The sequence below is a fragment of the Calypte anna genome, chromosome 1 (assembly GCF_003957555.1).
Source record: "Calypte anna isolate BGI_N300 chromosome 1, bCalAnn1_v1.p, whole genome shotgun sequence".
Classification (NCBI taxonomy): domain Eukaryota; kingdom Metazoa; phylum Chordata; class Aves; order Apodiformes; family Trochilidae; genus Calypte; species Calypte anna.
Window position 1 is genome coordinate 51,738,806 of NC_044244.1, and position 22,291 is coordinate 51,761,096.

At 48.2% G+C, this 22,291-nt stretch overlaps 1 protein-coding gene across 2 annotated transcripts; it reads right to left on the reverse strand.

Moving 5' to 3' along the window:
- Positions 1-7,439: 7,439 nt before the first annotated feature.
- Positions 7,440-16,598, reverse strand: TAB1 (TGF-beta activated kinase 1 (MAP3K7) binding protein 1). Of its 2 annotated transcripts, XM_030469326.1 has the most exons (12): positions 16,458-16,490; positions 15,884-15,932; positions 15,350-15,486; positions 15,009-15,162; positions 14,322-14,408; positions 13,617-13,755; positions 13,047-13,160; positions 10,631-10,742; positions 10,357-10,501; positions 9,735-9,957; positions 9,282-9,438; positions 7,440-8,164 (listed from the first exon to the last, which is right to left on the reverse strand). In XM_030469326.1, exons 1-12 carry the CDS (start codon positions 16,475-16,477, stop codon positions 7,957-7,959), a joined length of 1,545 nt encoding a protein of 514 aa, XP_030325186.1. In that variant the 5' UTR covers positions 16,478-16,490; the 3' UTR covers positions 7,440-7,956. The 2 variants fall into 2 exon arrangements, with proteins under 2 accessions (XP_030325186.1, XP_030325187.1); XM_030469327.1 differs by lacking the exons at positions 15,884-15,932; positions 16,458-16,490 and adding an exon at positions 16,526-16,598 and having other exon boundaries at positions 7,441-8,164.
- Between the last annotated feature and the right edge of the window lie 5,693 nt (positions 16,599-22,291).

Genomic DNA, 22,291 nt, shown 5'->3' on the forward strand with positions numbered 1-22,291 from the left:
CCATTTATTAGAATGACAATTGTAATATGTTCTAGTATTCACAAATACAACAAAAATGACAATTCTTCTCTCTTTTGTTTTTGTTGGTTTGGGTTTTTTTTTGTTTTTTCCTTTTTGTTATTTTGGGGTTTTGTTGTTGTTTTTTTATTTTTTGTTTTTTTTGTTTGTTTGTTTGTTTTTTTTGTTTTATTGCCTTGTCTGGACCAATGCTATTGCTCCGAGAGCAACCAATCCCTCTGCTGGCTTGCTCAGGAGTGAGCTGAGCCTGTGCTTCAAGCCTCACCTTTTATTGGCCCCCTAATCCTGCTCATGCACAGTTGGGGCCCACCCTCATCAGGCACAGGTGGGCTTAACACAAGCTCATGCCCACTACCTGGCAATTAGTGGCACCTGGTTGCCTCATTTCACTACATTTCACCCCCTCTTTTTTTTTTTTTTTTGTTTGTGAAGAACTCCCGTTTATTACAATGACAATTGTAATATGTTCTAGTATACACAAATACAACAAAAATGACAATTCTTCTCTTTTTTTTTGTTGTTTTTCTTTTTGTTATTTTGGGGTTTTGGGGTTTTTTTTTTTGTTGTTCTTGTTTTTTGCCTTGCCTTGCCTCACCTCACCTCGCCTTGCCTTGTTTCTGTCTGTCATTGTTTTAAGGCTTCAGATCTTCTCTAAGTCCCCCAAGGAGCTATTTTGGATATTTCTTTCTCACCACAGCAGCTGAAAAGTCCTGGGAGAGCTAAGGACAGAAGCACTGAGGAAGAGTGGAGTTGGCTTCAGAATATGTTGGGATTAAGGAGGGGCATTGAGTAAATTACCGAACTACCTGGATTAAGAATTAATACCCAAAAGCTATTTCACCTTAGTGTCTGACTCTCATTTGCATTTAAGAGCTGTAATTGTTTTAGAGGCAAGCTCTGAAGCTGCTTCCCTGCATATTTCTTTCTTCCAACAGAGGGAAAAACTTATTACCTTTTCACACAGCACCAAGCTACAGGTAAAAAATGCTGTGGGTTACAGGAGTGCTGGCTGGGGTCAGCATCCATGCTGGACTGATAAGCAGTGCCCAGCAAACCTTGTCAGAGATGGGATTTAATTTTCTGTCCTTACACTCACTCTGTGGCAAGGCACCCAACAGGTGGCCTTAACCAAAGCTAAACTGGGTGACCAGGCCAGCTTGCTCTTCTTTGCATAAAACTATGTGCAGATGTGTCCCTATGGGCTGATAGTGTCCCTTACACCTGGTTTGCACACTGGGTCTTCTGCTCCTTTGTACAGTCCCCATCTGCGTGGCAGTGATGTGGACTCACCCTGCTGCCTCAGGAGTGATGGAAGCACCATTTTTTTGGCTGTTTCACTGAGCAGGTCTGCAGCCAGGACAAGGGTCAAGTAGCTTGGGCACTGTCAAAGGCAGGAGGAGCCTTCAGGGAAAGGAGCCCATAGGCACGGGAGAAGGGCTACCTGCTTTGCTTTGGCTGCCAGTTGCTGTTGGCTGGAGCAAGGGACTTTCCAAAGTGCTGAAGCATGAAACCACTAACAGCTTAGCTTTGATCCCTGTGCTTTGAAAGGAGTCCTGAATTTTCCAAAGCAACCAACTCTCATCAGAGGTTGGAGGCGGCTGCGTTTGCCCAGTTTCACTTTGGTTGGGAGTTCCTCACTGCTTGTTCAGAAATGCTCGACTGGGAACCTCCATTCTGGGTGACTGGGCTTGTAGTTGCTTTTGGAAACAAATAACAGTGGCTTCCTGAGATGTTTTGGTGGCTGTTGGCTACCCTCATGCCCAGAAACCAGAAGGGCTTCATGCAGAAATCTGTATAGCTCCCACTCTTCCAGAGCCCTCTGGTTCTCTGAGCCTTGCCTTCCCTTGCTGCCAGTCCTTTGGATATCAAAGCAGGTGTTTTGCTGGAGGATCTTGCTCTGCAAAAGGAGCTGGTGTTGCTCCTCACTGTCACTTGCTTTTTTGTAAGGCAGAGAAAAGCTTTTTGCCTGGCTCACTCAACACCTGCAAAAGAAATGCAGAGTTTCTAGGTCACGCTGTTCTTGAGAGATGAGGCAAAAAGAGAAAAGGGGTTAGGAGTGTTCTGAAACACCTAGCAGAGAGAGGGCCAGGCCCAAGTATTGCACATCCCAGGAGACAGAGTCCTCTCTTACACACCTTGGAGGCACCTCATCTGACCTGCCTGCTGATGTGGTCAGGTTCGTTCCCACAGGGCTCCTGCTGTTAGCAGCTCAGTGGGTCCACAGTTAACCTGCTGCTTGTCTAGGGGAAGCATAGATGGGAAGAGTCACCTCTGAGCAAGGAGCCATAATGCTGCATCCATCCTATCCACCCTGGCTCTCCGGAGCACTTCCAGGCGTTTTTCTTTCCATGCTCTGTTGGAGTCTAATCCTGCATGCAGAAAATTCCTCTTGCTGTTTGCTCTTATTCCTCCAGGGCATCTGTTTTCTCTTCCATTCTGTCTGGCTGTTTAACAGCCTGAACTCAGTTACTCTAATCCCTCCATCTTCAGTGATGTTCTCAGCTCCACATAATAAATATTAACAGCTTACATGTATCTTGGGGTTCTTATGCAAGGACTCCAAATAGCTATTTGGTTCGTATGCACATGGGGGCTCACTTTATTTGCCAGCAAAATACAGCCACCAATAGACAGCAGTTGTTTAGCAACCTACAGTGACAACACACAATAGTTAAGACGGGAAGTGAAGATAAATATCGTATCCATTTGAAACTCCAGGAGGGGATTTGGCTTGGCAGAGTGCAAGTACTCATGCTGAATTTTAGCCAGAATACTCCAAATAGCATTCCTATGCTTACAGAAAGAGCTATAGGATTCAAAATACCTAACCCATCCCTGACGATTTATTTACAAGTCACGTTAACAGCACTGATGTTTTAGGATATCAGCAATGCTCTTAACTCGAGAAAGGAGGGTCACTTGAATAATGAACTATGCAGTATTACTCTAAAGCCCTTCCTCAGAATTTCAAGGCAGAGAAAAACAGACTATTATATATAAGCAACTATCTATTAGCTATCAAATAAATATTATCGATATATTTTAGGCAACTGCATCCTTCAGCTATGGCCATCTCTGGCCTGCAATGACAGGAGGCCAACTGCAGCATTATTTTCAGTGGTGCTCCAAACCCTTCTCCTATCTCCTAACACTCTCAAGAATCTTAATGTGATGCAAAAAACAGAGAGAGGGGCACACTCCTTTCTCTCCAGAACATGGCAGCTGAGGGGCTCTGATTGAGGATGCTGAGCTTCCCTTGCATGGCCCAGGGAGCATTGGTGGCACCAATTGGTGGCACTGGTGGTACTCGCTCACCACATGACTCTTCCCTATTGGAAAAGTCCAGGTGTGCCAAAAGTAGCTGAGCATGAAGTAAGCAGTGAGTGGGATCAAACCAGCCCACGTTACCTTCAGCTGATGCCTCAGCTGCTGAAGAAAATCCAGTCCCTGCATGACTTGCCCACAGAAGGTTTACCGGAGCTGAACGCTGACTGCTGCCTGTGACCCTGCCTGGCTATCCTTCCTCTATTTAAAAATTTTCTTTTTTTTTACAAATGGGTGTGCTGCTCAGCTAGTGAAAAGCTTAAAATAAAAAATTCCTCAGTGATCCTTCAGCAGCAGAGATGGAGATGACCTCAGCTTTAGGTAGCATTGAAGGCCTCCCCATGGCTGCAGACCTCCATACTCTAAGACAACCCAGGAGTTTCCGGTCTCCCTCCGATGGCTTCTTTCCACCCCAGGCTGAGATGGACAGGACCCTGCCAATCATTTTCTGGAAATTGCCCTTTCCCAGTGCTGCAGGGGGCCCCTGCTTGTCCTGGGACTGCAAGGTGTGTGAGGGGGCAGAAGGTGGTAGGCAACTGCCTACGAGGGCATTTTGCCAACACTTGCTGAGCTCCCTCCACCAGCTCCATATTGGGCTGCTAGAAAGATTCTCAGAAGAGAAACAAAAATGAACACAAAATCAGGGATAGCAAAGATGACAGGGCACCTCCTGTCCCCCACCCAGGCACCTCCACCTGGTGAGGTTGATAACAGAAGTTTTGGGGAAGAAGCAAGAGTGCAAGTTGAGTGGCCATTTTTGGAGACAGCTCAGTACAGAGGCACTGCTCTGACTCCAGGCCCATGCAAGCCCCAGCTCCTTATTAAATCCAGCTCTGACACAGCCTCTGACAGAGCGTGGATCAGCACTTTCTGGGGGTCCTCAAAGGGAGCAGGAATCTACAAAGCCCCTTCCAGTCTTTGCTGAATTTTCTCCATGCTCCTCACATGCAGTGAGCTGCACATGGCTTTAGTCCTCCCCAAGACCACTGAAAGCCCTTACATCATCTTCAGCCCTGCCGAAACGTCAGCACGCTGCTTCAGCTCAGCTGCCTGCAACCTCAGTGCCTGCCTGTGAGCACTGGGACTGGGAGTTTTTGCCAGCTTGTCTCACCAGCCACAGCCTGAGCACCTCTAATGTCCATCAATCAGTGCCCATGGCTCAGGGATAGGCAGAGCACCCTGCTTTTCCCACTCCAGGCATGGGAATTCTCATTTCTACCCTTGTCTTGCAAGGGGATGGCTTTTAAAAAATAAGATTAGCTGCCTTTACAGCAGACTGACTCGGCAGGTTCAGATCTTAATTTGCCAGTAGCCTCATGGTGCATAGCTGCACTGTTGTTCTCTCTTTCTGCCCAGCACTTTACGTTTCTTGTGGTTTTGAATTTCACCGCACTGAAAGAAGGCCCCTGCTCTTGTTTCTCCAGATCACTTTGGTTCTGTCCTCTTCCATCCACTCCTTCATTCTAAAGGGGCAGGGGAGGGAGGTTTTTCCACTGTTGTTACAGCCTGCATCTTCCCATTGCTCCCTAAGGACAATATTAAATACCGTACACAACGTTCAGACTGTTTCTTTGACCCAGGCTCCTAAGCCATGGCTTACATAGCATGTTCAGAAAACTTATTTTCCTTACCTCTTTTTTTTTTTCCAGTGGCTGCAGAGTCACAGCTTAGTGTGATCCACTCCCTCTTACCCACTTTATTTTTTTTACTTCTTAAGCTGGTAATTATGCCAACGGATAAGTTTGTTTTGCATGATCTGATTTATATAAGTGCATTTGGCAATTCTTAAACTTTTCTCTGGAGCATCCACATGCTGGAATATTTCCCATTGGAAATGTTCTCAGTATAAGTTAGGAAATACCACAGATAAATGGGATGGGGGAATAAGCAAGAAAAACTTGTTTATACAGCTATTGAAACCCGTGCCAGGTTAGGGAAGGCAGAATAGTATAAAACCTCTTCAACTCCATTTTAGTCCATACCAGGATCCAACCATACTCTTAAATAGCCACACGACAACCTGGAGGAAGGCATTTGATCCTCAGGCCAAACATTTCAGAGCAGTCCTGGACAACAAGATCAGGCTGGGCTCAGATACCTGAACTCCCTGCTCCTTGCTGGGAAAAGGCAAGAATACAGGACACGGGTAAAGGACGGCCAGCCCTTGCCTCAATCAGCCAGGGGACAAGGCACCAAACCTCATAAAACTCTGCTGCCTTTCCCTCAACACCGCTGAACGCCACTTTCCTGGCAGGGTCTCAATGGAAGGTGCCTGTGGTGGCACGTTCACCACACCCAGCCTTTCTGGGAACCACAGGAGGGCAGGGAAAGACCAGCTACTGCAGGCAGCCCAGCAGCCAAAAGCCCCACAAGGTTCACATAAAACCCCAGAGGGCAAAATTGTGCCAGCGGAACATGGAGCAGGCAGTGCCAAAGAGCCACCCACCTATGTGCAAGGGATCCCTGTGGAGCCTTCCCAAGGAAGCAGGCATTTCTTACTGCTCGCATCCTGCCCACGTATTTCTCAGTGAACTCAGATGTTGCCTCAGGGTACTTGGTGCTATTTAATTTATCCAAAGGGCTAAATCCCCTGCCACCCTTCTAAGCTGGAACACCCCAAGTGCCTTGAACCTGAAGCTACCAGGGCTTGTCTACACACTTGCCTTGACTAGTTTGGCCTCTGCTCCTTCATCCTGGTCCCTTCCCATCCCCCTTCTCCTTCCCAAGGTGACCAACCTGGAAACAAAATATATATCAAGAAAGGAACCCAGGCTGATTCTCTCACTTGCCCTTTCTCCTCTGGTCTCCCCTAGCCCTCTCTCTTGGCTTTGCCCGGTGCTTTATCAGAACACCCCAAGGAGGTATGAGGCACTGCACCACAGCAATCACCCTCAAGGCCCCCTTGCGTTTGCAGAGAAAGGATCCAGAGAGCCCAGCAAGGCAGCCTGAAGGTGAAAGGCTGTGGAGCAGGGAGAGGGAAGAGCCTCGCTTGCCTCCTGCTGTCAGAAGCCTGAACTGAAGAGGAAGATGGCTGTGATCCCAACACCTCCACCAGCTATAGCCCAGCCCTCAGCAGACCAACAGGACTCCTCTCCCTCCTCTCTCCCCTCCTCTCCCTCTCCTCTCTCCTCACCCGCTCCTCACGCTCTCCTCTCCTCTACCCTCCTCTCTTCTCACCCACTCCTCACCCTCTCCTCTCCTCTCCCTCTCCTCTCTTCTCTCCTCACCCGCTCACCCTCTCCTCTCCCTCTCCTCACCCCCTCTCCTCTCTCCTCACCCTCTCCTCTCTCCTCTCCTCACCCTCTCCTCTCCTCTCCTCTCTCCTCTTACCCTCTCCTCTCCTCACCCTCTCCTCTCCTCACCCGCTCCTCTCCCCTCTCCTCCTCTCTTCTCTCCTCTCCTCCTCTCTTCTCTCCTCTCCTCCTCCCCCTCTCCTCTCCTCTCCTCCTCACCCTCTCCTCACCCTCTCCTCACCCTCTCCTCTCCTCTCCTCACCCTCTCCTCTCCTCACCCTCTCCTCACCCTCTCCTCTCCTCTCCCTCTCCTCTCTTCTACCCTCTCCCCTCCCCTCTCCTCTCCTCATTGCCCACCTCTCTGTCCTGACACCAGGCTGCATGTCTGCATCTTCAAAGCAGCTGCACCGCAGTGTAGTTTCAGTTCAGTGTAGTTTCAGTTCACGTGTAATTTCCTGCTGTGCGCTTCCAGCAGCCTGTTGAGGAAAACCTCGGTACAAACCCCACCTGCCTCCTGCAACTTTCCAGATGGCTTGCATCAAGGGCTACAATGTGAATTTGCTGACAAAAAAAAAAAACCAAAAAAACCCCAAGCAAACAAAAAACCCAAACCACAATAATCTGAATTTCCAGTTTAACTCCAAGCCTTAATCCAGTACCAAAGTTCAGCAAAGACAATGGGACAAAGACCTTATGCTTTTAAGCCAGCTGCAAGGGCTCAGCCCACTTTTACAGCAGAGATTTGCCTGCTGCAAGGTGCAACCCCCTATTCTGGATGAATAGAGGGTTTCACCAGGAAGAGCTGTCACACCCACACACAACATTGCAAGGAAGAAAGCAAGCCACATAGGTGCCAATGACTGTAGCTATAAGTTATTTATTCTGCAAAATAGAGGTATCTTCTATGGAGTTGAACACTGGAATCACAGCATTATGAACCAAGTTGTGGAAACGTTATGACAGCACACACAGACGCAGGCACACACACGTACACCTACACATGGGTGCTCACACACCTGCACACACACACATACACACACACACACACAGAGCCTTTGTCCAGGCCCCTACTCTTGCATTATCCAGAGGGAGCCCTCTCTGCATCCGTATTTGCAAAAAACCTGCAGCGAGGGCTGCATTCAAGACCCCTTCCCTGTTCACAGGGCTTCCAAGGGAACGAGGTTGGTCAGGATTGGGTGCATGGCACAGGCAACACGTGTCTAGAGAGGGCTGCACACACTCCCCAGCACAGTGCTCAGCACATCCTGGACAGGAGTTAGCTCTTGGCAGAACACAGCCCTCGGTAGAGCACTCTCACTGGGGCCTCAGTCTTTGCTGGCGTAGCCGAGCACAGGGTGTCTGGAGGAGGCAGATTTCCACCTTAGGACACAGTCAGAGCTCCCTGCTCGCCATGGTCCATGTTCCAGAGCCGGTAAAATTCTGCAAAATCCACGTAGGGCTCCACACGTCCATCTTCATCTGGCTGGAGCGAGTGGGTGGGTCGGGAGCGGAAAAGACCCCCATCTGAACTTGAGCTGCTACTCTGCGTGTGAGTGTTAGTCGACTGGAGAGTCACAGTTGGGCTTTGGCTACGAAGAGAAAAAGTGAGAGAGAACACAGTATTTTTATCCATCTGATGCTTTGGACAAGAAAAGCACCAGAACAAGTGTGAGCTTTTTCACGGATCAAGATATTCTTAGCGAGCAGGTAAAAAATTGCAATGTCTTGCTGTATCAGAGCACTAAGAAGTGTTGAGAACTGGCTGGAATGGATATCTTATGCACCTTTAACTGGAAAGCCTTAAGTACTACCAGATGTCTGAGGAAGTGAGTAAAGAAATTATAAAATGGCTAGGGCTGGAAGGGACCTTAAAGATAATCTAGTTCTGACCCTTCTGCCATGGGCTGGGATACTTCTCACTAGAGTACCTGGGAAGCAGGAAAAAACAATGAAAAAATAAAGGGTCATGCACTCTGCTGACCTCCTCATACCCATAGAGGGGGAGCTTTATGGGAAGAGTCTGGCAGCACAGAAAACTATTCTTGCATGACCTGTGTTGCAGCTAAAGCCGCTCCAGTGCGCCAGCCTTATTGTTTCTGCAGCTACCAGAACACAATAACCAGAGAGCTGCTTTGCTTCCCAGTGTGTACACACACCACCTGGTGCCAAAGGCTGAGCCTGAACCAGAGCCACTAACTAGTAAGATCCCACAAAGTGGATCCAAACAGAAACCAGTTCTAATCTTTATCCTTTTTATTCTATCCTGGCCTCCACCTCTGAGGAAGCCAACTCATGCAGCACAGCCTCTCCAGCAGATCAGCATAGCCTTTCCCCCTTATCAAAATGAAAGGCACCCACACTCCCTCCCTGCACAGCACCCAACACACTTGGCACCCAATATCCAAAGAGATGAGCTGCTCGCTGCCAGAGGACCCTCCACAAACAGCAGCAGATGCTGCTCCCCAAGGCGTGTTGTGTTCCCAGAGCTGGCTACAGAGCTGCTCACTTTACTCATTCCCAGCCCTCACACAACCACTCTCCAGCTAACACGTCACGCTGGTTGCCAACACCCCAGTCAGGAAGGCCATGCTGCAGATAAGGGAATGATTGACAGGTAACTGACAGGTGCCTCTCTGCTTTTGAAACACTTCACACAGTGAGAGGTGTAGGGGAAAACTGTGGGTAGGAAGAGATCAAGGTATTTACTTAGTGAGGGTGGGGGTGGCTTCATCCAGAGTTGAGCTGCTGTGGGCACCATTGACCATCTGGCCCTGGGAAGGCATGACAAGAGACAGCGTGACACTTGTCTTGCTTGTGCTTTGGGAGCTGGAATATGGCACGGAGACTGGGTAGACACGGCCTCCTGGGAAGGGAGAAAATGAGAGTTTGAAAATACAGTTGAGACACGAGTGGACTGGGAGTGCATCATGGCAAAGGGCCAAAGAACCCAAGAATGTACATTAAACTGCCTTTCTTAGATGCTGTACTGTACTCTGTCAAATTGTGACAGACTCCAGGTTTCAGAAGCCAACAATCCTTTTAACAAGAAAATTTCTTCTACACTGAGTATCTCCTCTCCCAGTGTTAGGTCAGAGCTGGATTGGTCAAGAGATCTGCTCTTCCACCTGACATTTTGTTATTGTTCTCTCCCCAGAATACCTTGTGTTGGTGTCAGTGTGGGCTGGCTCATCTCCCCCAGAGGGTACCCAAAATTCCTCACAAGCAGTGTCATGTCTTCATGCCGGGGACAGAACTTGGACCGTTCTCCACCACTTGCAAAAGTGTCACAGTGGATCCGCTTAACCCGGTCCACTACTGCCTGTGCCACAGCATCCAGTGATGTCTGCTTGGCAAACTCTGTGGCGATCATGGCTGCAATTTCCTGAGCAGAGAATGAAAAATAGAAACAAATAATAATTAAAAAAAAAAAGGATGTTTAGGAGATTCTGGAGTAAACCTTTCCCTGCCACCTGCTCCAAGAGTTTTTATGGCAACTCATCCGACTGGGATGCTTGCCAATCTCACCTTCTGGTATGCGTCCTTGTGCCCAGAATCATCCCGTTCCCTTTAATGGGCTACTCCTAAGGGACAGGCAGCTGCCTAGAAGAACTTGCTCGGCAAACCAGCTCCCGAATTATTACACACTGGAATGGGGTGGCACAGGCATTTAACCTGGGCAACACTCACAGGACAGATGAAGAGGAAAGTCTGTACGAAGAGCAGGTGACACTACCAGCTTGAGGCAATAGCCAAAGGACCATTTCCATGTGAGCAGGCTCACCTGGTTGGCCTGCCCAGGCCCATGAGCTGCCTCCAGCGCTTTGTAAAGCCCTTCAGACATGAGCACCAAGAAGCCAGTCACTCCATCCAGTGAGTGCCCTCCGTGGATTTCAGGCTCTGCTATGATAGGCTTAGACTTAGCAGCACTGGGAAGAGACGGTGTTATTTAGTATTTAATGGTGACACAGGGTGTCACATTATTTAATGGTGACATGGGAATGGAGGGGTCATGAAGAAAAGGGGGGCTCTAAACCATAAATCTGAGTTTTTCTCACCTGAGCAGTTCAATGTCAGTATAGCCATATTTGACTTTGTAATCTCCAATGCGCCGAGTGCTTTCCTGCCCACGAATAGTTCCCACTTGTTTTATTTTCCCTGCATCCAAGCCTGCCAGATTGAAAAGCAAAAAAGTTTAATTGGTTTTGGGACACCTGCTGGACTTCCTCTGGTTACGCTGTCAGGAATGAGAAAAGAAATATCCACAGTTAAAGAGAACTGTAAGACAAAACAAGATGCCAAAGAATCATCAGGAGCCCAATGAGGAGAAAAAGGAAGAGCAGTTTGCTCTTCCAAGGGACACCTTTTCGTTAGTAGTAATCTGGGGAGAAGAGAGAGAGATATACACAGCCCGACATGTGCACTCTGAACACAATGGTAGTCCCCAAGACAAAGTCCACATCCTGGTCCAAAGCCACCAGCAGCAGCAGGCCTGGACACACACACATTTGCTGAAGAGGCAGGGGAACATCTGTGCCTGTCAGCTCCGGACTACGTGATGGGAGAAGGCAGGAAGGAGGAAAACGTTTGTGAAGGATTCTGCTTTTTCTTCTGCATGTTACTGATTGCTGCTCCTAAACTCCACATGACAATTCCACTAACACACTAGATTGCAGAGGGAGAAAAGGAGAACTGAATTTGCTCAAACTGATATGGGCTACTAAGATAAGGACAATGACCAAACAACTACTTATTTAAATAAATTTAACGGGATACACTTCTGGCGGGGTCTAAGAAGGAAACTCCTCTTGAAGAAGGTTCTAACAGGGACCACCTGGGTGCAGCTACTATTAGATGCAGGACTCAGGGCAGATGAACCACTTACCTGGTCTGTTCTGGCAATTCCCCTTCCCTGGCTACATCTAGAGCTAAGAGGCAGAAACTGTTATTTTGAGGGTTTTTTTGTAAGGATGACTGTCCTCAGTACAAGGTGAAGGCAAGGGTCCAACTGAAACTCTCCCTTCTGAGTCAAGCCAAGCCTTGCTGCACAGATGGCTCCACACCTACCCCAGCAGTAAGACACAACTCTGCCATCTGCTGCAGACCAAAGCTGACTCATCAACGTGGCCGGGCTCACTTGACAGCTCCTGGCAGGGGGATACATACTGTTGACAGACACAAACACAGGGAGGCTTGCAGCACACCAGGAAGGTTGTGTCTAAATCCCAGCAACTTTCCTGGAGAACTGAACAAACTGCTGGATGAAGACCCATAAAGGCATAAGACCTCTCCCTCCCTTCCCCCAGGAGAGGTGTGACATAGGCACCGTATCATGACAAAAACCAAGTCTTATCACTGTGCTTCAATCTATCCCTACAACAACCTTCTTTGCCCCTTCCTCAAAAAAATACTGTGCACTCTGGCTTGTTCTGCAGGCTCTCTCTTCTGCTGGGACTGCCAGCAGGAAAGCCACTGCTGCACCAAATTAGGGGCGGTATTTCTAGTAGACTCCCATTCTGCTACGGGCTGAAGTTAAATTTTGCATTTTTGGCAGTAGAAGGTACTCAAAGGGTCTCTTTCCCTGGATTCTTGCATTCAGTCTTCTGTTGCATAGCACGTACCCTGACTGCAGGAGTATGGGTAAGGGAAGAGAAGCAGAATAAAACAAGACACAGCAGCAGAAAATTACAACAGCTTCACCAGATAAGAATATATTTAGAAGGTGAACCTAATGAAGAATACCATGTTAGATCTACCTAAACAAAGGTGGAGAGCATAAGATTCTCACTAAGAATAATTTTGTACTAGCAATCATACAGGTGGTCTGGGCTAGCTCTAGACCAAGAAAACATGTCAAACACTGTTAAGGAAAAGAGAAATCGCCTAAAGCAAAATAAATACTGATATGAGAGCAGTAAATGCTAGAGCTTGGCCTGGCTCTGTCTGAAGCATAGCTGTTGTTTTTTTTTTTTGCATCAGCAGCAGCTTGGACAAAAGCATATTGAAGCACACCATCCCAAGGGTGTAGCATCACACAGAACTTAACCCAGCATAATTGTGGTTTGCCTCCAAAGGAGCAGGCATATACTGTCCATCCCGCTTCTACCCTCTGGCTACGTGCTTCCACTCCTGCCTTTCCTGCCTTCCTATCAACTACAGCAATCACACAGCTGCAGGGCAAAACAATGTCAATTTGGCAGCTGGACACAAAGCTGACTCTCAAAACATGGAAAAAAAAAAAAAAAAAAAAAAGACAGTTTTCTACTGGTTCACTGAGCTGAACTTAGTCACCCTGTAGCATCACAAAAGCTATAGATACACAGAACAAGAAGGCACTGAAATTGACACTTGAAACTACAGTAACCTTCTTTCTGTGGTCATTTGTAGTTTCTGGCACCTTAAGTTATTCCTGGTGCCCCAGATAAACAGAAACATTTGATGTTTCCAGATAAGAACGTGAAACCCAACACTCACCCAGCTGAGAGAAGCGGAAAAGTTCATCCTCATTCTCTGTGGTGTGGTCCACGTTGAGCTGAGTCACCTGCAGCCCATCCACTGTGGATTTGCACAACAGTGCCCGGTTGGTACCTGCAGTGGGAGCAGCGAGATGAGGCACCAGATAGCTCTGCCTTAAAAGGGAGAACATATCCAAATGGAAAAGGAACAGGAGAGGGGAACAAAGACAGAAAAGAAGAGAAACAAAAGCTCATATACTGTCTCATCATGTTCTCCAAAAAGTAGCCTTGCTAGCAGCATAGCAGGCCTGACAGACAGCTTTTCATCCAGGCCTGAGCCAGTACCTCACAGGTGAGCTCTTTCTTTCTCAGAGAACCTGTGCTACTGCCTCTCAACCCCTTTTCCCCCTGTTCTTTGGTCATACACATCACATCAGCAAGGATAAAGAGACAGGCTGATTTCAAGTGCTCCTGTAGCTAATAAGCATTATCACTCCCTGGACACAAGCCAAAGAAACCATCCCCCACTTTCAAGTTTCTTTTACTTCTTAGAATTGTGACTGGGCTGCTTACAAAAAATCGTACTCACCCACGTTGGCGATATAGAGCTTGTTGTTGAGAACAACAGCCACAATAGCCATGGCTCCTCCAGAGATCTCCTGCTCTACAACCTTCAATCTCTCTACAATCTTCTGGTACTGAGGAGGCAGCTGGTGATGAGGGACACCCTGGAACCCAAAATGAGTTGGAAGCTTAAACACACAGTTCACAACACAGAAACCACAGCTGTAATCAAAATTCTGTAGGGAGGAGACTGATCTTGGCATGTCTTAGCCTCATGCCACGACTGTGCAAGACATACAGTTATTTGTTCAATGCTAAGAAATGACATGGCTCTGCTAAGGTGCTGGAGACAGCACTTCAGGTCACCTGAAGAACAGAAACCACATCTGCCCAGATGCCATTCAAATTTGAGGCTTTGCCTCTCATCTGCACAATATGGCTTTGTCCTGGAAGAGTCACATGTATAGGCTGGAGTCTTCTCCACGATGTGTGCAGTTCCTTACTAAGATAATCAATGACAGGTCTAAGTAGTGCCAGCACTAACAATGGGAACTCTGGGAAGTGGACCAAGATCCTTGCTTCACTTCACACAAGCTTCCAGAAGAGAACCACAGAGAAGTAATTTCCAATTACAGCCTCCCTTGGACCAAACTGACTAATATACCCAAACCTCATCCAGCAATCTGGAAAGTGAGACCTCCAGCAATCTCTGTTCTTAAAGCTACATTACCTCTGGCAGCTGGGACTGCAGGCTGGCTTTCTCTGCCAAGGCATCATCAATGGACTCCAGGAAACTTCTTTCCACCACATCAAAAGCCTAAAAAAGACCAAAAGTAGAAACTAAGCTCTTATCCACTGCCTCTGAGGCTACCTATACTCACACCTTGGCCCATAAGAATGTATGATCACTAAGCATACAGACATTCAAGGAACACTGCATCACACTCAAATGCAATTATTTCAGTGCAGCTAGTTAGCACCTTGTAAAAACAATCTGCAGCAACTCTAAACAGGAGACAAAACCATAAAAATAACATTCACAGCAGTGATGATTTTGTGTGTCGGTTGTAAGAACTTGCCTATCACTCACAGATCCATCTCCCCTCATCTTTACCTCCCCCTTTCACTCACTGTCATCTCCCTCAAGGGCTGACCTGTTCCTATGTGTCCATTGAACACTTGCTGCAGCTTCCTGGACAGTTCTCAGTACTGTGCTGGACAAAGCCAGGGGGACAGATGGGTACGAGGCGGGAGTGAAACAAAGCATTACAACTGCTTAATTAAGGCTAAGTGCTACTGCAGCCATTGGCAGATGTTTCCAACCCTCCCAGAAACCAGATGCTGCTTCCCTGGTGGCAAATAGAGGAGGTGGGTAGAGTTATAAGCAGGAGCCTTTCCCAACCAGAAGTTTCTTTACCTGCAGCAAAACTCGACGCACATCAGCATCACTGTGGTCTGCATGCAGCTGGCCCAGCAGCAATTCTGCAGAGAGCCTCTGCCCCACAAAGTTGGTAACTCGGTTGCCATCATAGCCATTGAAGACACCGTAGAGGTAGCAATTGTTCTCACTCCTGCCAAGGAGGGCAGAAGCAAAGAGGTCACAGATGTCAGTGAGAGACATGCAACTAGTTCCTCCAGACACCTCCTGAATGCTTGGGCCCCACCCTCTTCTTCTGAGTCCTGCGTAACAAACTAAATACCATTTTTACCAGCCCTTGTGTCTGCAGGTGTCTTGTGTCCCAGGTGCAACCCACTTACCTGAACTTTAGCCAGTTATCTTCCAAAGGGTGACTTTCTATCCCCTTTCCATCCGCAGTGTAGGAACGGTTTGGAGCTGAGCCGACCCCAGAGAGGTGGCAGGATGGTAAGTCATCTGTCCAACTGGGCTGCTGTTCCTGGGAGACAGAAAGAGGAAAGAGACCATGTAAACCCCAAGAGACCATGTAAACCCCAAGCAGCCTCAAATGAGGATTCTGGAATAATACAGCTTACAAGCCCACCCTCAACCTCTTCTCAACCCACCTTTCATAGAATCATAGAATCATAGAATTGGCTGGGTTGGAAGGGACCTCAGAGATCATCGAGTCCAACCCTTGAACCACCGTTGCGGTTACTAGACTATGGCACTGAGTGCCACATCCAGTCTCTTTTTAAATATCTCCAGGGATGGAGAATCCACTACTTCCCTGGGCAGCCCATTCCAATGCTTGATCACTCTTTCTCTGCTAACAGGGTAGCACACCACCCCTGCCAACAACTTCATATTCCCTGCTGGAGAACTGGATCACTTACCACTTCCTTTCCCTCTGAAGCAGAGTTCTGGCTGCACCTCTGGCTCTTGCTAACAAGAAACCAGAAGCAAAATTTGCACCCGTGTTTTACACTCAATACAGCACAGCACTAGCTCAGCTATTCCTCTGGTGAATCAGACACTCACACGGGAGCACAGGGAAGGCTCTGGCTCCCTGCTGGAGTAGCTCACCCAGAACAAGGGGACTGGGGCTTTGCTGCTGCCAGCAACCAGAAGCACCCCTGGGGCCGCCATCTCCCCGGCACACACTGACAGGACACGGACCCACGGCCCGCAAACGCCATCTGCCCCTCACCCACCGGGGCACCCCGAAACCCGCAGCACAGGCACAGGGCACCCCCTCCCAGTCCCACAGCGCTGCAGAGCGGAAAGCCATCCCAGGGTGGGGATCGGCGAGCACACCTCTTCCCAACTTGGGACCCCCAGCTCCCAGGCAGCAATGGGGGCGGGAGGGCAGCATTTCGCCTCCCCACTGAGAGGGGACTCTCCCTGCCCTGCCCTGCCCTCCCCACACGAAGGGCGGAGGAGGAAGCCCGGGTACCCCCTCGCACCCACCTGAAGGTGTGCGTGTACATAGAGTAGGGGGGGAGGGGGTGTGTGGGGGGAAGGAAAGTGCCACTCACACTCTGCAGCAGACTCCTCCTCTGCGCCGCCATCTTGGAGCAGGAGCAACCTTCTCCCCCCGCCCCTCCTCCCGCCTCCCCTCGGCCCCGCCCACCGAGGCGAGGCGCGAGGGCGGCCACGCCCCTGTCCCCACCCCCACCCCCCACGCCCCTCCCGATGCGCGAGAGGAGCGGGGAGTGCTCGAGCCAGGCGCGCGCGCGCACAGCACCCCCGCCCCTTTACCCCCCCTTCCCCCTTCATCCCCTCCCGGGTCAGGTGTCCCCGGTGGCGCCGTGACCGTGGGGGTCACCGTGGAATGGTTTGGGTCGGAAAGGACCTTACAGATCATCCAGTTCCAACCCCCCCTGCATGGGCAGGGACACCTCCCGCCAGACCAGGTTGCTCCAAGCCCCATCCAACCCGGCCTGGAACAACTTCCCTGGTCAGCCTGTGCCAGTGTCTCACCACCCTCACAGGAATTTCCTCCTAATGTCTAACCTAGATCTACTCTCTTTCCTTATAAAGCCATTCTCCCTTGTCCTATCATTCCATGCCCTGGTAAAAAAATCCCTCTCCAGCTTTCCCATAGGCCCCCTTCGGTAGTGGTGGGCTACTATGAGGTCTCATCAGAACCTTCTCCAGGCTGAACAACTCCAGCTCGCTCAGCCGGTCTCCACAGGAGAGGTGCTCCAGCCCTCTGATCATCTGTGTGGCCCTCTGAACAGCTCCGTGTCCTCCCTGTGCTGGGGGCTCCAGAACTGGACACAATCCTGCAGCTGTGGTTCCAGAGTAACAGGGGAGTATCACTTCCCTCAGCCTGCTGGCCACTCTTCGTTTGGTGCAGCCCAGGGTATGGTTGGCTTTCTGGGCTGCAAGTGCACCTTGCTGGATCATGTTAAATCTTCTCATCACCGCAGACACGTGGGGTGTTGCAGCCTGGAGGTTGCTCAGGCCTGAGAGCTTTGGGGGCACTTGGAAACGTGGCCTGAGAGATGTGTTGGAACCTTCTGAGGCTCTTGAAATGGAGCATCCTGCGGTGAGAGCCCGCAGGGGTGTCCCAGAGTGATGCTTGCCTGTCAGGCTGGGGGAGAGAATGTGGTCAGCTCACCTCCCCAAGGACAGAAATCCCACCAAAGTGAAAGATTTTTAAAATTTACCTGTCAAGCCCCTTCCTCTTGTCTAGGGGGAATGGAGACATCTTCATTTCTTGAGGCATTTGGTTGTGTGAGAAAGAAGCAACTTTTTTTTGGCCACCAATGCAAAAGATAAGGGGCAGGGTTGTGAGGATGCTGTAGAATGGCATCACCTTGGGCACCAGGGAGCCTTGAGTGAGCCTGGTGTTGAAATGTTTTTATTAACACTGAATTGTGAGCCTGGTGTTGAAATGTTTTTCTTAGCACTGAATTGTGTTCTGTACAACTAGGGAAGACAAAGCCCAGGGAAGACCAAGATACCCTCTCAGCTGCACTGCTGCTCTCCAGGCGTCCATGTTTCTCAGCATGGAGTCTGTCTCCTGCAGGGGCGATCCACAGCTCTTTCCTGCCCTCTTTTGCAGGCCATAACAAGGATGTGATGGGGTCTGTGCCCTCAGGCCAGTGACAGGAAGGTGTCTGGAACACCTGGCAGGTGACTGTCAATACCCACCACAATCTTTGGTAGTCTTGAGTCAGGCACAACAGTAAAATCACCCCTGTGCCTGCCTGAACGATACAGCAAAACCCAGAGATCACTCAATTTGATCTTTAAGATCCTCTTGAGGCTGAGGTAGGATGTTTCAGGAGGGACAGTTTCCATTGAATCAGCTCCCCTGGAGCCCAAGAGAAGACACAAAGAATCACAGCCTTCACTTTCTTAACATGATTAAGCCAGCAGAAGAGCCCTCCAGGTGTGTGAGTGGCATCTCTTGAAGTGAGTGATGGCAGGCAGCCAGGCTGCAGCAGCGGGGAGCTTGGGCAAGAGCACCTTTCTCTGTGTCAGTCAAAGCTGAAAAGGCTCCAACGTGAGGGACGTGCGGTTTTGGTCACGCTGCTGTGTAGCTGGGCAGCTGTGGTGAGGGTGGGAGTGTTAAGTAGTCTTGACTTCCAGCAGTGGCTTGATACTCTTTTAATGACATCTAGGTGGGAAATATATTAGGTTCGGATGCACTTCAGAAATAAATGCCAGTTAGTTAGCCTTATTCTATGGAATGATGGCTTTTGCTGCAGGGGATCCTGCCAGAGGATGTAATCTCTCTTTCTTGTAAATCTTTCGTCTATTGTTTTGTTATATCTCTTTCTTCCAAATATACAGAGATTACATCCCCTTCGTGCATGGCTCACAAATATTCAGCTGTTCAAGCAGACTTAGGTATACAGCTATAATTGCTTTTTCAATGGTGATATTGGCCAAAGATAGAAGAAAAATAACTAAATTTAGAACCGCAGTCTACAAACAAGTTTCCGCATGTTTAGCTTTCTGTATAAGCTTGGTCTCACCGATGTCATTTGGACTATTTCTGTGGGTGAAGCTGTGAGTGGGTACAAATAATTATAGGAATGATTCTCAAGTCTGCATTCAAACTAAAAGCAGGATGGACAGATTTAGAACTGGTGAAGATTTGTTTTCTTACCAGAGTTAAGCAGAATTCCTGGTGCTGCAGAAATCTGTGCAGAACAGCATTGCCTGTGCCATTAAGAAGCAACAGGCAGGTTTCATTGCTTTAAAGCACGATGTCACCTTTTCAGCATTGCAGCAGGAGCTTATGCTTATTTAATGACATTCAAGGTTGCAGTCACGCACCAGGATGAGCACAGGCAGACCCTGTCCTTGCTCAGAGCACCACTGAAATCAGCAAGGCTTTGGGTGTGCTCCGAGACTGCCAGCACGCATCGCATTGCAGGGCTGGGAATTTAGGAGTCATTTCTGTCTTCTTACATCCATAAGGGAGTCCTCTGGAGACTAACAGGAGCAGGCTCTGTCTGTGGGTGCGATAGGGCAGAATGTGATCTCAATGCAGAACAACTTTTCTATAGATAAGAGATAGAAAAGCTGCCACTTTCCTTGTTTGTACAATGACTTGTCACCTCTTTGTGGTTAAAAATGTGCCCTGTTCCTAATGTAAATGTTTGGCTTCAGCTCATCGTCACCATTCTTTGCCATTCTGGTTTTTTCCTGCCTGTTTGGGCAGGAACACAGACCTAGTGCAAAACATTTTTTCTTGGTGCCAGATTCTGTCTTGGATATTCCTGTGGTTCTGTCACTGAGATTCAGCCCTGACCTGAAGTGAGGCCAATTAACTGCTTGGCCTGCAAAAAGTGAACAGTGAGATGCATCAAACTGCTGCAGTTTGCCTTGCTAAAGGTGTATCTGTCCAGCATTTCTCAGTCCTCCACTGGAAAGTGCTGCCAAAGCTGGTGAGCTGCTTAATGAATATCTGCTCTCAGAGACCAACAGCTTTATGCAACTCTCGCAAGATCAAATACTGCACCGAGAGAATTTTTGTTGGCTGTATTGATCAAGCTTATTTTAGCCTTTGTTTTATTTATGCTTCTTGCCTTCTGCAAATCCTCTCAGAAATTACCACGCTGCATTCTGAGGCAGCTGAAATATCCCCAAAAATGTCACTGAACCTCATCATCCATGCACCAATAAATTAATTATATGACTCAGTGGCTACCAGATCTACTGCCCCCTCTTTCATGTTGAGCTCCTGCATTTTTGTTTCCTCCCTTTCTTTTCCCCTTTCTCTTTGTTTTATTTATTGTTTCTCATTGCTGCTTTGTCCCCAATGCTAGGGATTATCCACAGGGTGTTTCTGGTGCCAAGCTGTATGGCTGGCTTCCTGTTTTCTTCTAATGTTTTCTGTGTAGAAAAGGGAGAAGTGTGGTCACTGCTGGTCTGATAGATAAAAGATCAACAGCATGATTGAATAATGTGCCATGGGGGGAAGGGAGCAGAGGGCAGCTCCAGTCCAGAGCTCTCGGAGGTGCCTGAAAACCCTGCAAGATGAGAAACATGTACAGGATCACTGGCAGAAGCCATCACATCATTTAATCTCTAGTGGTCACGTCTGAAATATGTTTAGGGAGATTTAAAAAAAAAAAAAAAATTCTGAATTTCTGCCTCGTTTTGATAGTAATGGAGGCTGGGGCTGGAAAGGAAAGACTTGCACTGCTCCTCTGGCAGACCATTGCAGAAAGGGATGGAGGGGGTGACATTACAAGCCTTCAGGCTGTTCTACCCTGAGGTCTCCCCAGATGCCTCTTCCAGCTTCAGCCTGATGCTTTCCACAGGTGGCCTGATGCTCCTTGGTCTTCTGCAGGCTACTATTTTCAGGCAGGTTGGAATGGTGAAGAAAAAGAGACAAGAGCAATAGAGAGAATAAGCACAAAGAAAGGAGAGCTGGAAAGAGAGTTGGAGAGACAAGGTGGAGTCCTACTGCCAGGGGAAGGGGGAATGGTGAGAAGTGCTGAGCTCCCTAAGAGACAGCCAAATACCACTACAAAACAGTGTACAGAGCTTTGGGCCAGATGGGTTTTTGAGAGGGGAATGGCATTGTTTCACTTGTGGCAAAACATGATTTTATTGAATTCTTTGACACACTAAACAAAGTCTCATCTCCTTGAGTCTTGGGGTTACGTGAACATTTTTTTAGAAAACTTAATAACAGAATTATGTTTCTAGATGTCATGGCTACAGGGAGAAGCTTCAAAACATGACTCATAAAGGCTTCAAATAGCAGAAAGCAAAATTAAAGAGATCTCAAATGATTAGAAGAAACAAACAAACTAGTAACGTTGGAGTCTTATTAATCTTAAATTGTTGCTTTTGGCAACATCTTGTCTCACCAGTTTTTAACTCCACCTGTCTCCAACACAGACATTTGTCTTTCTGTGGGCACATCTCTACAACACTTCCATCACAAAAGCTGGGGCTGTAGGAGGGGACTTTGTCCAAACAAAGATAAATCAAGAAACAGATGGATCTATCAACACTTTTACTTGTGATATGATCTGGAGATACAGCATGTGTGTGCTCAGTTGTGTGCCCAAGAGGGGAGACAGTTTGGAGGAGGACTGGATAGAGCCTGCTCACCACCATGTGCCTCTGCTCAACTCCTCAAGCTGCAAATGGGTTGGAAAATGTGACACTCAGGTACTCGGGTGACAGGCTCATTAAAAGGAGATGAGAAGGTAAAGGTTCGCCAAAGCATCGTTGCAGGATGGGATTTTGAAATTTATTTTTATTGCAGAGCTTGTGTGAGATCCTTTTTAATGCTGTGCTACCAATTATCAGTACACTGATGGCAGTGCCCTGAGAGCTCTTTGTTTCCTGGCATTCAACTGTTCTGAAAATGTGTTCTGTGTGAGACACATGAGCAAAAGGCACACACAGACGAATAGAGGAAAAGACACATGAAGCAATAAACTGACCTTCTTCCCCAAGAGTGGAAATACTGATGTTTATTTTCATATAGGTTTGCATCCTACATTCCTGTTTGTCCCCTCTTTCATAAGAGTCCACTTCTAATATGGCATGTCAAGTTTCTTATGTTTTCCTACTCATTAAGCAAGAGATGTATGATTGCATGTGGGGATTACAAAACTAGGCCCAGCAAAACAGTCAACCATTAGCTCCACTGAAATTTATACCTCACTAAGGGCAATTCTTTCCTCCATTCAAGACCTTGATTGTCACTAAATTTGCCTGCTGGTCATGCAGGAGCACAGGGACCATGCTTTTGTATCAAACACAGCTAAAACAGCCATCCCCCCACAAAGAAGAAAATCCAGACAATTTTTTTTTTC